General features: G+C 47.9%; 1 protein-coding gene across 1 annotated transcript in view; it reads right to left on the bottom strand.

Annotated features, from left to right (window-relative positions):
• The window catches only part of LOC119162282 (nose resistant to fluoxetine protein 6), an 89,246-nt gene extending 78,668 nt beyond the window's left edge, over positions 1-10,578 (bottom strand). Inside the window, exon 1 of the mRNA XM_037414738.2 lies at positions 10,047-10,578. Within this exon, the coding sequence (XP_037270635.2) occupies positions 10,047-10,578 (532 nt within the window). The remainder of the gene's footprint in view (positions 1-10,046) is intronic.
• Positions 10,579-14,947: the final 4,369 nt, after the last annotated feature.

Raw genomic sequence — 14,947 nt, 5'->3', positions numbered from 1 at the left:
TGATCTGCATTTGAATAGCGACGTGACACACGAGCTCCGCGCGGCCACTTGCACGTGAGACGAGGGTGCGGCGTGGTTCGGCCGTCCGGCGGCGGCGTGCTTGGCGCCGCTGCGTTCAGCGGTGCCAAGTGAGCTTTACCACCGTCGTCGTGTCTGCTGCCGGCGCGCTTTGCGCGTCATTGTTTTGTTTTCTCGTAAGCGCTACAACTGTTACCGGCGCAAGTGGAGCATTGGGCCAAGCGACATGAAACGGCGCGGAAAACAGAGAGCAGCGGTGTGCTGGCGTACGGCTACGCGCACGTTCACCGCTTCCTCTTCGGGCCCCGGCGCTCGGGCTGCACGTAGTCGCGCCGGCCGCACGAACGCGGCTTCGCCCAAGCGAGCGCGGCGCAGTCGGCACGCCGCGGAGAATGCTCCAATCGGGCGCCTTGGGTGTTGATGAGGGATAAATTGGGGGCCCCCTTCTAGAGAGAGAGAGAGAAAGAAAGAAAAAAAGCACCCGAGAGAAGATGGTCCAGAATACACCAAAAGAAAAGGCAAGAAGCGTGCCCAGCTGAAACCTCCACGAAGAAGGCGTCAAGAACGCCTTCGAGGTTGCGTTGTGCACGCTCAGATGTACTCTGCATTTAGCATGCAGCGTTTTGTCTGGTACTAGAATATGACGAACAGTTCCTTATTAGACGAAAATGAAAGTTGTCAGATCTGTAAATGAACGCTGAGACTCCTGTTAAACGGTGTTGAACAATGCTAACGATCACCAGGAATGGCCTTGTGGTGCGTATAACATAAAACAACATAAAACGATTTTTCGCAACATAAAACAATTTGAAAAGCTAATTTCATATTGTGCTCAGGTAAATATTGAGCAAAGAGAATGGTTGAGTGGTTTCAAGGACACGGACATAACTGGACTTATTCGCAAAAGTATCCTTTCTTCAATGCGGTCTTTCCAGAGGCGGCTGCCTCTGCACTGTATTTTTTTCAACTGCTTCTACCCGTGCGAGGGATCTGGTCATAGCTCTCTCTGTCTTTACATGCAATCTTTCTCTCTCGCTATCCCTTATGGTCGATACCACGACTGCATAGATCCCTCTTTCATTCTTTGTTAAATATGATGAAAATAGCCAAAAAATGCGATTGGTGCAAGTGTGGCCACAACTTTGGCCGCCCATCCAAATGTCATATATACGAGAAACTAATGCATACAAGAACTACAGCAATGGCAATAACATAAAAAGAAACGCCTTTTACAGCGAATAGCTCCAGCGCACGAACTCGTTCGTCAATACGATTCGGCATGTGCGGAAAGATTTGTCGGAATAAGTGTTGGCGAGAAATGAAAGAGATATATGTATGAGAGAAACAATTGCATTTTTTGTCACCTACAGCTGTGGCAGTCACGCGCAAGCCACGTCTCCGTAATTTTCTTGTGTCGTCAAAAACGTCGTCAGCACGCTGACGCTACGGGGCACTGACGAACCCTGTAGCAAGCGCTGCATTTGTTGCTAATACATTACAATACGTTTACCGCTAATTACATCCCCTATTCTTCTCTTGGTAGTGTTGTCTGTTAATTATGCTTAACACTCTGAGCTTAAAATATTGCTGCATAGGGATTTGCGTGGAATCAGTACGTCCCGATACTTATTTGCACAATTTGAGCGAGGATTTATCTGGCCTATCGGATCCAAAATAGCAGCTATAGCTTTGGCCTAGCACGAAGGTACAGTCGCGGCGAGGAGTCGAACCCGGGCCCTTGGTGGTGTTGGAGAGAGACGCGGATGCGTCCCATCCTCTTTCCAGAGCCATCGGACATGTACGAAGGCCGGAAGAGGCTGCGCGCCACCTCTTCCGCCTTGTCCCAAAGCCGTGCGCCATCGTTAAAGCACTGACCTTTTGCAAAACGAGGCTTGTGCTCCCTGCCGGTTACGCAATTCTAGAAGCAGTCGTAAAGAATGCCCTCCTCGGCCTTTCTCCCGCTTTCACTTCCGAACTACTCCAGTAAAGGGAATGGCGCTCGCACCTTTCAAGCGATTTCCGGAATTGCGTAACCGAGCTTACGTATGTGGAGATCGCGATGGCAGATTTAGACGTTGCGCGCATTACACGGCGAACAGAGAATGGGGCGAAAAATCGATCGAGCGTGTGCGTAGGTGCCATTTACGCACGCCAGCGATGTCCGTATGACAGAGCAGAACTCGAACGTCTCAAGTGAAGCCGTTGAACCCTCCGGCATTCCATTTCCTGGCCGGCGTAAAAGGGAAGGGGTTCGTTGACGGTCAATCCCTGCAGTGTATGTTCGTTTCCTCGTCGCCCTACAGATGAGTTCGGTGAAAGTTTGCTAATCAAACTATTTTTGCGCGAGTGCCTATTTTTATCTATGAATCTTTAACATTCTGATAACACGTTTGCACTTCAAAAACTTCTTTTGAAAGTATGGTAACACGCTTTATCGTATTTACATTGCTGCGAAGAGTAGCAACTGTTCTATCGGGCCCCGCCGCGGTGGTCTAGTGGCTAAGGTACTCGGCTGCTGACCCGCAGGTCGCGGGCTCGATTCCCGGCTGCGGCGGCTGCATTTCCGATGGAGGCGGAAATGTTGTAGGCCCGTGTACTCAGATTTGGGTGCACGTTAAAGAACCCCAGGTGGTCAAAATTCCGGAGCCCTCCACTACGGCGTCTCTCATTATCAAATGGTCGTTTTGGGACGTTAAACCCCACAAATCAATCATCAATCTGTTCTATCGGAATTGTGAGACCGAAACAGGTTGGTCTTGCGGGTAGGCAAGCTGCCTTTTCTTTCTATTGGCAAATTTTTGAAAAATATATATATATATATAATATGCTTGACAGCAACAATTCATATTTAAACGCACGCAGGATCGATTGGTATATGTGTTCAATACATGCGGCATAACGCGATGAGGTGCATATACCTGCCACTGCAGATTATGCCGAAAAGTATACCTTCAGTTTGGCTTGACGCGCTAAAGCTAGTCTGTCGATATCGGCGTCATTACGGTGTACGGAAACCCAGTTACAAAAGGAAACTTCATGCGTATTGCGCCAAACGCAGTAGTCGCTTGTGCACGTGCCTCATCTGTCATTTCTACAAGAAGATACACACACACAAATAAATAAATATGGTCGTTAGGCAGACTAGGACCAACGACCCTTTCTACAACGAAAGTGGCACGGCGCCTGCAGTCTTTGGTGCAAACACCATCGTATATCAATAAATATTGGCATAGTGTCTCGCTATATGCATGGGCGACCCTGGGTTATTGGCGGCTCCATGAACGCGTGATTTCAAACAGGTCATCATCGGCGCCGCAACCATGGCCTCAACAGTGCGCAGCGATCGCTCTACCCGACTCGCCTTCTGATACTGCGACCCTCGATAAAGACGTAGGCACCTGCATATTCACCAGCGTTGCGACGAACGCCGGGTGGTGTTGAATGGCCGTTGGCACTGGGGTCGCCCCGAAGTAGCGGCCGACGGGGTGGCCCACATTTTCGATCCGCCGTTTGTTGCCTTCGACTGCACGAAGGAGGAAGTCATTGCGGATGGAAATGCCTTTCCTGGCGCGCTCCAAAACGCCCAGAAGTGGGTTGCCTTACGTAACGATTGTCTTAATCGGGAAGCGGGGCGCTCTCTCTACCGGACTACGGCCGTTTTGGCCCCTCTCTCGGGGCCACTGAGGCCCTTCACTTCCTAGGTGTGTGTATGCGCGCGCGCGCTTGGCTCCTGGCCGAAAGTGCTTGGCGGGAGTGTATGCGCGCGAACGAGCCTATCTTGAGCATCGCTGCTCAGAGACTAAGCGCCAACATTTATAAAACGAGTAAAGTGGAGAGGCGTGAGAAACAGCAGTCGTGAAAGTGGTCATTGGGTGAAGTCAGAAAACTGTGGACTCTCGTAGAAAGTGAGCATGGCATGCTATACTCTCGGTACCCGCCATTTACTGCGAACATATTGCTGCGTGCGTTCTCTCTGAACGAACGAAATGGACAGAAAATGATAGTACTGTGACAAATATACTGGACGGAAACAAAAGGAAGAAATATTTGCTACAGTACTGTATATAAGCAGTACTTTACACTGAGGCTCGGGCTTTTTCGATTGCGTCACCCTTCATAGTATCACTTTATTGAGTCATCATGTGATTTATCAATTCCAGAAATGTGAGCCGGGTGTTAAAATAGCACAAAATATGAAGACATCAAGCTCCTAGAGTATACAGTATCAAGAGAGATGCAAAAGAAGCAAAGGCAGAGGAGTTACCCGGAATTAAAACCGGACGTTTGCTGCCTCGCACGATGATAAATGTAAATAATTGTATTAAAATTATGTGGGAATAAGTTGAAGAAGCTCACTTCACTACCCTAAACAAAGTAACAAAAACAAAACGAAGAACAAACTAGCAAGCCAATATACAAAGGAGCACCTTTCATCATGCGAAGTCAGAACGAGACTTTTTTGGTGACCATTTGGGAATGGAGAGCTGTATTATGCTCATCATACACAGTAATAAAGAATATATACTTGTCGCAACTTCAGTCTGAATACACCTCATGGAGCAGCACACAGGTCGGCTATTTTTCGTAAGCAGCACGGATATTATCTCTGAACATTCTCGCGCGTTCCTTGAAAAATGAACGCTTTGGTCAAGCCACACATATCGAACTTTGCTAAAATGTTGGAAGTTTGAACGATATCACATGACCGTTGTTCCTCAACGACAGCTTCTGCTACCCACACAACAGGATACCAAAAATTCTTAATGGAGCCTTCTTATGCATGGCGTTGTGTAAGAGGCGGCTTTAGGTAATGAAGGGCGCACCGCTTACGTTCGAAGTAGCGCGCCTCGGAATGAGAATCCGTTCGTATTGAATAGCCCATCTTGTAGCGTAATGCATTCGTAAGCGTTTAACAACAGCACTACACTGCACGGCTGGTTGCCTCCGGTACTTCCTTGCGGTGCACCGGCACGCGTTAGCGCAGTGCAGAGAAACGGAGGAGGAAATCAGTTTTCAAGGCGAAAGGCTCGCGTTTCGCGTGCTTCGCGTGAGCCGCGATCTGAGATCCCGGCAATTGCCAGTGGCATGCGCGTCGTATTGCACCAGGAAAATACCATTGAGAATGCGTGCGAACGCGTGCCGCAAAATGCGCGTATACTGGTCGTGGTAACCACACGCTTCGCCTTCATGGCTTTGACAAAAAAAAAAAAAAACAAAGTGAGCACAGGGGCCTGTCGCTTTCATGACGCTCACTGAACAAACGGCGGCAGATTGATCTGCGACCGCCGCTAAAAAGTGAACGCTATCAATGACGCCCCCTGTTTATGGCGCACACGCACAACCAAATGCGAAGCTGTTCGTCATTGCGGTGCGTTGTGCACAGCGGCTAGTAAAGTGGCCTAATGTACACTGTCGTCCTTTATGAAAGGGAACACGCGAATCTGTGGCGTGCGCTCTGTGGCGGTAGAGTTACTAGGGAGTTTTAGAATAACGCACTGCGAGGCCTTGCGGTTCGGTCGCTGCCGCTGCGCATGCGTTGCAACGCGAGTCGGCGTTCGCGTTCGCGGACCGCACGCAGAAAATACGAAATTGCGTGTGGCGATCGCGGTCCGCATGTGGCCCGCAAGCGCTGGTTTCGAGGTATAGTATACGATGTCGCTGCGATCGTGCGTTGCGGTGCAGCAGGGCAAACGCTATTCTAAAGCTCAAATGGCGCCCGCAACGCCCGCAGCACTTGCAAACGGTATTCTAAAGCTCCCTCGTATATGCTACCTTTAGGTAGCAGAGTTGCGCATAGGTCCCCCATCTTGCCCGCTGAGATGTCCATGTAATGCAGAAAAGTAATCCCTTCCGAATGTAGGAGCAGACGCGGCACAGCGGTTCCGTGCGTTTTGTGGCTCGGTCATAACCCGTTGCTGGTGCAATGACTTTCGCTTCGAAGGAAAATGGGGGAAAACTCGAATAAATATTGGTCTTAAATATTCCTAATGCATCTAGCTTGTTCGATGGCAGCCCCGCCGCGGTGGTCGAGTGGCTAAGGTACTCGGCTGCTGACCCGCAGGGCGCGGGTTCGAATCCCGGCTGCGGCGGCTGCATTTCCGATGGAGGCGGAAATGTTGTAGGCCCGTGTGCTCAGATTTGAGTGCACGTTAAAGAACCCCAGGTGGTCTAAATTTCCGGAGCCCTCCACTACGGCGTCTCTCATAATCATATAGTGGTTTTGGGACGTTAAACCCCACATATCAATCAATGTTCGATGCAGTCACCATAGCAAGATATATTTTTTAATAGCAAACAAGAAAGCCTTGACTTCGTTTGTTGAGAATCGTGTACATGGTTCGCGACAACTTAAGTTCCGCTAATCGCTTGTTTCACGTAGTTTTTTTTTCGCTTTGAACGATTAGGCGAGTGGCTTGATAAAACAATCGCTAGAACTATTCCTCCGTGTTTTACAAAGAGCGTGAGCAAACGAGAATTTTCGGCATATCTATGCGTAGCATTGGCATCCTACATGTCATCGTGCCAACTGCGCAGCTCTGAGACACGGCGCTTCGCCGTGGCCAAAGGGTGGCCCACCAGGCACGTGCCCCTCCACCCCTCCCTCCTAAAAAAAATTTCTGGCTGCGCGCCCGACAAACAATACTTGTGTTCACTAAGAACGGACAACGCAAGAGAAAATCAACACCAACGAAGTACCTCCGCACCAGTGGGATCGCCTCTCTGGACCGCTTTGGTGGCGGTGGTGGTGGCGCGAGTGTCGCGGCGGTCGCCAGCGCGGCTGTAAAGTTGGCTTTGCCTAAAATGGACGTTTTTTTTGTTTTTTTTGCGAACGTGAGCGCGCTTGGCGAATAGGGGTGCAAGCGGTTAGTTCTATCAGTGGCGCAGCTCTGCTACCTAAGGAAGAACGGCTACTTGGGCTAGTTGGTTGGAATTCATGGTAATAAGGGCTGCAGTGCGAGCACGAAGGTGCTAGAAGAAACGTGAAACGAAAGGCGAGGCAAGGAAAGCAAAGAGGAGCGCTCGTGTTGTCCTCTTTGCTTTCCTTCCCTCGCCTTTCGTTTGACGTTTCTTCTAGCACCTTCGTACTCGCGTTGCGGCCCTTATTATCTGCTACCTAAAGGTAGTATATACAGTAACTCTATGCGGCGGCTGCCTACAGCCCCATCAACCGACAGCAAAAGAGAACACGTTTACTTTCAACATGATCTGTTGCCCACCTCCCCCCCCCCCCAAAAAAAAAACAAACAAAAAAACGAGTTATGGTTGGTAGACAAGCGCTGCTTGATTGCACTCCTCTCTGCTCACGCCTGCACTGCGTAGTCCACTGCCAACATATCAAACGTTGTGTGCAACCCCGGCGCAAGCTGCAGTAATCGCCCGATATCCCTCGCCGTGCGAGCGGTGAGGGAACGTAACTCTTCTACTCGCTCTTCTCCTACACAGATGTATTTTAGTCAAGCTGTGTTACTCATGTACTGATCGCGTGCTTTCTTTGTTTTGATGTTTCTCTTCTACTCGCTCTCCTCTTACACAGATGTATTTTAGTGAAGCTGCGTCACTCATGTACTGATATTGTGTTTGTGTTTGTGCCCCTCCTGCTTGGGCCTTTTTGGCCTGCAGTATTTCACAAATAAAATAAATAATAAATAATCTAGCAGAGCTTGCCTACCAGCCATGACTAGTTATTTTGCTTGGCCATAGATGACGCCAAAAGCAAATGTGCTTTCTTCCCTTGTCGGTTGACGGTGCTGTAGACAGCCGCCGCAGAGCGCAGGCCACGTGTTCTCGTGTTCTCTTTCATAAGGAACGACAAGGTACAAGTTCTTTTCTTTTCAACGCCTCAAAAAAAAAAGAGAGAAAAAAAAGAACGAAAGAAAGAAACCTGGCGTGTCGCAAAATAGAACACATTGGGAAACTGGAAAAGCTAAACTATCACTGAGACGTTCTAGGCAAACCTGGCTCATTAAATCACACGCGAAAGACATTGTGGGGTTTATGTTCAAGTCTGATAAATTTTGAGGCAAATTCGTTCCCGTAAAGTCAACAAATAGTGTGGTGATCAAGAATGAAGAAACGAAGAAAAAAGAGAATAATGACAAGATGGCAAAATGTCACGTCCCCTTTGCCCTTGCGTTATAAAGCGCACCAAAAGAAGTAAAATAAAAGAAAACATTTGCTTGATGAGTCACCGGCTACAGTTCACCGCGGACAAGTTGCATGCATTCAGCGTGTAGGCAGTCAATAATATATCGAATGAATGCAGAACGATGGATAAGCTTCAATTAACATTCCTGCCTTCGCTTGATTGAAAGCAGGACAGAGGGGGAAGAAATCAAGCTCCTTATTTCTATCCACAGCGTTCTCATGAAGTTTGTCACAACTTTTAAAAATACTGACGTGACCTAGTAAGGTGGTGAAGCAAATAAGAGCGACCGCACCTTTGGACTGCTGACGGAATGCCCACTTGAGCTAGATCAGCCTTCGGTATTCCTTTTCTGCGCCGAATGTGTACCTCGTTTTCCCGTACCATTCATCACGCACCGCCAAGCGCTCAACCCAGTCGTGCCCAGAACGGACTACCACGCGAAAGTCAATAGCAAATGGAGGTAGTCGCTTTCTATAGCGAAGGCGAAAAAAAAAAAAAACAACGAAAGATTGCCTAAAAACGAGAAGGCCAAGGTGATCGCTCTTCGTTAGTAGCATGGTTGCCAGCAGAGTATCACACTCCTGTGCCAGTTCACCGCTCCCCCACTGTCGCTCTTTCTAGTGCGAAAGAACCCTCACACACGGGAGTTCACTTGAGCATGACGCGGATGAAAGCGAAATTCATGTGGTTGCTATGTCGTGTAGAATATTAGGCTGATGGCATAAAATTGGCATACTTGCGAGATCCAGTTGATGAGATGCTAGGACAAATGTTTTACATTTCGGCCACACAAAAATATAAAAATTGTCAATTAATTTTAACTCTATGCACTCTCAAATGAGTCAAGGCAAACTTGCAGGTTCATGACGACGTAAACTGATGCGCTGTGTGGTGTTCTTCACAATGTTATGAGTCATCCGGCAACAATGCAGAGTTTTTGCATCTATATTTAGAGAAGTGTCGTACTTCACAATTTAATGAAATTAATCCCCAAGGATTAGAAAATATTTAGACTGAAACGTAATAAGCAAACTTGCGTTCTAAAAGTGGCTACTTGGGCTGGTTGCTATTGCATTTTTCGAGAGCAATATTCTTCCTTGGGGCGCAGGTAACGTTTCAGAGCAATCTCTCTGCTATATATTCCCTCTGAAACATTCTCTGCGCACTAACAAAGTGTGTTTCTCTCCAAAATTGCGTTAGAAAAAGGTGCTTACGAAATGACAAACGAAAGCAAAGCAGTATACTGCGATAGAGTTTTCATAGCATCTTTCAGTCTAAGGTTGTGACAAACTGCGGGTGAAGAGAGTAAAGTTACTGGTCTTTATATAAAACAAAGTAACGCAGAAATGGCTTTATCTGTAAAACAAAATTCAAGACAGAGACAAAAATATTTAAACATAAAGGAGAACCTTTCCAAGCGCACAGACTTTTGTTTAAACCATTGGTAAAGCAAAAGTCTGTGCGGTTGGTTACATTAACCAATACCTACATATAGATTACTTAAAAACGTGGATGAGCGATCTCCCCCCCCCCCCCCACAAAAAAAAGCAGAATGTTTTGCGGCAACAAAGCTGCTAGTAAAAGCACGAAAAGCACGTGAATAACGTTTTCTTCTTACCAGGTAACGAAACTGACTGAGTGAATGTAACGCAGTGATCGAAACATCTATTTCATACTGCTCATGATACCTGTCATCGTGTTTTTTTTAAAGTATTTGTGATAAACAATCTACAATGTCACAAAAATATCTCTTTCTCAACGATAAACTTTTCTTTCTCCGCTTGCAGCCGCCGTCAAGCAGGTCCATCATCATGTCAAGATAACATTGGTAGACAAGTGAAGGAAAGAGAGGCCCTGAAATTCCAAGTGCGCATGTACTCACTGCGTATGGCCCAGGGCTCCATGCGGCGCAGTCCCAGCATCGTCTTGACGAGCGCGGCCGAGCACTCGCTGGTCACGTTCGGGTCCGAACCGAACTGAGTGAACACGGGCAGGCCCATTTTGAAAGCCTGTGACACGGCCTCGGCCACTAAGGGCTCGATGTCTTCCACGGTGGACGTCTCTGCTGACGCCGACGGAGCTTCCGTGCTGCCGATGCTGTCAGCATGCTGCTCCTCATCGGCCGCGGCCAGGAAAGCGCACGCGGCGGCCAACACGATCACCACTACCAAGTACCGGGGCCGAGCCATCGCACGAGCGTAACACACTGCTGTATTGCCCTGTGCCTCGCGAGTGACTCCTGGAGCGCCGAAATATCCGAGGACGCACTGCAAGCTGGCCGCCACGAGAAAGGGGCTTTTGACCGGCAAGAAAGGAGTGCACCGCCGCTCTTGCTCCTCACCCCCGCCGAAACTTCGGCTCCGCAGGGTGAAAGTGTGGAAGGAAAGACCGTGGACGTATTTGGGGGGATGCATGGAGAGTGCTCCGCCTTCAGGTGACCTAACACTCTCAACACCACCCTCACCCCGCAACCCAAGCCATCTCCCAACACTTCTCTTAGAAGAGGAAGAAGAAAGATATAAAGGGGGCACCTGAAGCACGACCAGGCTTTCTTATTGTTTTCTTTTCATCCTTGTCCTGTTTTGTTTTTCTCGCTTGCTGTCGGCTGGTATGCATATTTAGGTCTCGAAAAACTCGGCCCTACGAATAAACTAAGTGGTAGCTGTTAGAAGAACTGTTCATTGAAACAAAGAGGGCGTTTGCCTGTTGTGGCGGATCAGTAATCCAAGGATGTACAGTACGGTCTACTGTTAAAGGGAACACTACAATGAGCGCCGCTCGTATTGCCGGCCCTCTAACAGCAAGTGGATAAGGTAACAATGTTCATGTACAGCACTAGTCTTTCAAAATGCGTAATAACTGTGAATCACCAGTAGTCTTGTGCAAATCTATGGTACTGTTCTCTTGCAGGAGAGTAGAAAACTAAACATGCCGTGCATAAAAGTGTTTCCTTTAACAGTGGACCCGTCTGTACATGTAATACAAGTGTCACACTGTCACTTTTGATTGCGACTGACCCTGATGCACATCGAATTTTGCTGTCATGACTGTATCCACTACGCAAGCTGAGGAAGGGTGCCAATCACTGTTTATGAATTTGATCCTTATCGATCTGCTCGATCGACAATCAGTGTACCAGCACTGCTATTCCGGGTTGATTGATATGTGGGGTTTAACGTCCCAAAACCACCATATGATTATGAGAGACGCCGTAGTGGAGGGCTCCGGAAATTTCGACCGCCTGGGGTTCTTTAACGTGCACACAAATCTGAGCACACGGGCCTACACCATTTCCGCCTCCATCGGTAATGCAGCCGCCGCAGCCGGGATTCGAACTCGCGACCTGCGGGTCAGCAGCCGAGTACCTTAGCCACTAGACCACCACGGCGGGGCCTGCTATTCCGGGTTGAACACAGGTATTGTCATATGTGTCAGATGCGCGTTAACATTATTCTCGATTCGTTGGCTCGTTCATTTTTCAGTTGCAAAACTTGCACTAAACGAAGCGATTCACGCCCGCGGGGATTTGAGGCACCATGAGGTTTATATGCATACTGCTATGCCCCCAGCTCCTGCTTCATGACGCACATCAGTCTGTTATCTAATCTAATCATTGAATTACAAGAATGGTCTATTCCCCTTAGCCTATATATATGCGATCACATTAAAGCAAGACACAACTGCAAACACTTCCGTGTTTCGAGGAGGGTGAGGTGGTGAAGGCTAAGACGTTGAACACCATCCTTCTCTCTGGCTACGCCTGTTGCCCAAAACGAATTTTCGTCAATATCGAGTTGCGCGCATGACCTGTCACAGTGGTCCGGCCAAGGCGAGTAGTTGATCAGATAATGGAGCAGTCATGTAATACCTTCACAACTACCCACCGTAGCCTTTCAAGACATTTGTCATGCAAGACCAATTGGTTAGTTTCTGTCGTGTCTAGGCGGCACGCTGCGTTTTAAACCTCTGTTTTTAACAAGCTTTGTTGGGTGCGTTGTTTCATTCTGGAATAAATTTGAGCGCAAATGAACAACACACAAGAGGGGACGACTGCACGAGTGCTCTGTTCTCGTTGGGCCAAGGTCAGCATAGTTGTCCATGTTACGATTACACTTACACTGTTGTTTACCGCATGTCGTAGCCGAACAGCTGATGCACCCGTCCGGTATGTTCGTAATGGTCGCGAAAGATCTTTCGCCACCACTCAGATTAACGTATATTCAGTAAGGTGGTCATTAAGGGTCACGTCAGTAGCCACGTCATGTGACAGCATGAAGCCCTAATTCAAAGGAAACGTGGAGCGCATATCAAACAACCATAGACGAAGGAACGCATGCGGGGCATGACCTGTGTGATAAGAGCGTAGTGGTTCGGGCTAGTTTGCAGTTCATAAATTTGTTATTACGCGAGATAAGAACAACGACAAAAGAGCGCTCGTCTTGATCCATCGATATGAGGGGTTTAACGTCCCATAACCACCATAAGATTATGAGAGACGCCGTAGTGGAAGAGTCGGGAAATCCTGACCACCTGGGGTTGCTTAACGTGCACCCATATCAGACCACACGGGCCTACAGCGTTTTCACCTCCATCAAAAATGCAAACGCCGGAACCAAGATTCGATCTCCCGACCAGCGGGTCGGCAGCCGAGCACAAAGGAACGCTCATCTTCTTGTCCTTTGTCGTCGTTCTGAGCTCCCGCTATAATAACCGTCGTGATATGAGCGCGTGTGGTGTGTGTACGTATTCGTTAATCCGTTGACCTAATTTGCACTCTAAGCTAAAAGAAAAAATATAGTATCAACTTGTCCACTTACCCATCTTGGTATACGATACAGGGTGCCAGCTTTTCCTTAAAACGCATACTGCATAACGCTTCCACAAAGGTGAGCCAGCTGTCGATGAACAAAATCGAAATGTTGGTCTGCACATTTTATGGCGGTGAATAGATCAACGCATCATTGTGACACGAATGTTTTGCACAATGAAATGTCCCAACGAAATTAAAGGCATCTCAGAGGCAGTAAAATAAGTTATTTGCTTAAATAACTCAAATAACGCGATCAATAGTGTCTTGATGCCTTTGGTTAAGATTGCAAATAAATAAAGAGTGCTCATCATGCCTTCTTCTCTTTGTGTGGCGTCGTTCCTGGCGCTTGCTTTAGCCATGCATCCATTCCAAGTTCCCAGCTAGCTGAGCACACCACGGTGCTGCAATTTGTTTCTTGCTTAAGAGACCCAGTTTTTCGTCACCTGCTGGCAGGACTTCGTTAGCCTTGCCGTCCTTTAAGTAATCATTGAAACTGCGTTTGCGTTCGCTAGGAGAGTATGGTATTTCGGTATGCAAGGAGTTGTTATGCCCTCCTCACCTCGAATGAATCGGCATCGTGCTGCCTTCTGTCAGTCAAACTAGACCCTTCTCTGACGGCTCTGTTCTGAGGGAGGAAGGCAAGTGTAGTACATTTTAAGAATGTTGACGGGTAGATCGCTTGACCACGGAAGCCAAATTCCCAGTGTTTATGCTGCTTGAAGTAAGGCGATGGGTCGGAACAGGCAGCATCTATGTAACTGTGCCCTACTTTTAACGTTGCCGTCCAGGAGAACGGAAAAGATTCGGAAGGTTGAGGTACTGGTCCTAAATTATAACACCATCCGTGAGAAACACCACCATATTATGACCCCGGCCCTAAATATTTTGTTTGTTTATTAAGCCTCATCTTTTTATGCTCGACATTCCAACGTTGCCCCTTCGTACACCTCGCACAAGGTTCTCAACACAGAACGGACCTATAGCCAATGGTCGCCTGTATCAGTTTCTCTCGGTACAGAAGAACGTCTATCAATCTGACTGCTTGAGCCTTGTTGACAACTTTCTCGAGCAAGACAATAACCGAGGTCATTTAATACCCGATATTTAATAATATTGTGTGAAATTTTACGTCCCAAAACCCCGATACTATTACGAGAAACACCCTAGTAGAGCGCTCCGGAAATATCGACCATCTGGTGGTCTTTAACGGGACGGACATCGCACAGTATACACGGGCTGCTCACATTTCGCCTCCATCAAAATGCGATCGCCGTGACTGAGATCCAACCCGTGACTATAGAGTCGAAAGCCGAACACCACAACCACTTATCTACCACGGCGGACTATACACAGGTTCTTCTAAATTTCTTGGATTGCCGTCGCCATGACCAGGAATCGAAGCCGTGCACATGTGCTTAGCAGCTGAACTCCATAGCCGCTATGCCCCCTCGGCGAGTTTTTGTAGTTAGTTTAATGATGACAGGTGCCGAATTTTGCTTGCATATTTGTCCTAATCAGTGTTGAAATAACATAAAAAAGTACGTTTGTGCGTGGAGCAGTGCTAAAATTAATTAAAGATTGGTAGATCCCACATAGAGTAGGGATCGATGATATGCGAAGCACCAATGAGGAAGGTTGAAGTCACCTTAAAATCAGTGCAACGTTACGAGGCGGAAGTAAATTATGCCGTACATGACTTCCATGTCATGATAATTATGTGTGCGCCCGGCATTTCTGCACAGTCGTCCAATCATGTCACGTTATACCAAATTCGGTATATGGGAAGCTAGCGAAACGGCCAGGAGCGCGCTAAGAACGTAGCATGTAGGCATGTTTCACATGGCACGCCTGTCATGATTGTCACGTTTCGACGTGTCATTTGCCATCATCGTCCGTTTGCGTCACGTACTACCAAATTTGGTGTATGTGAAGCTCGCGAAACGGCCGCGACTACATCATGAGCCTGCAATGTA

Source organism: Rhipicephalus microplus, chromosome X, assembly GCF_043290135.1.
Source record: "Rhipicephalus microplus isolate Deutch F79 chromosome X, USDA_Rmic, whole genome shotgun sequence".
Lineage (NCBI taxonomy): Eukaryota > Metazoa > Arthropoda > Arachnida > Ixodida > Ixodidae > Rhipicephalus > Rhipicephalus microplus.
Note: the sequence above shows the minus strand (reverse complement) of the source record. Positions and strands in the feature narration are given on the sequence as shown.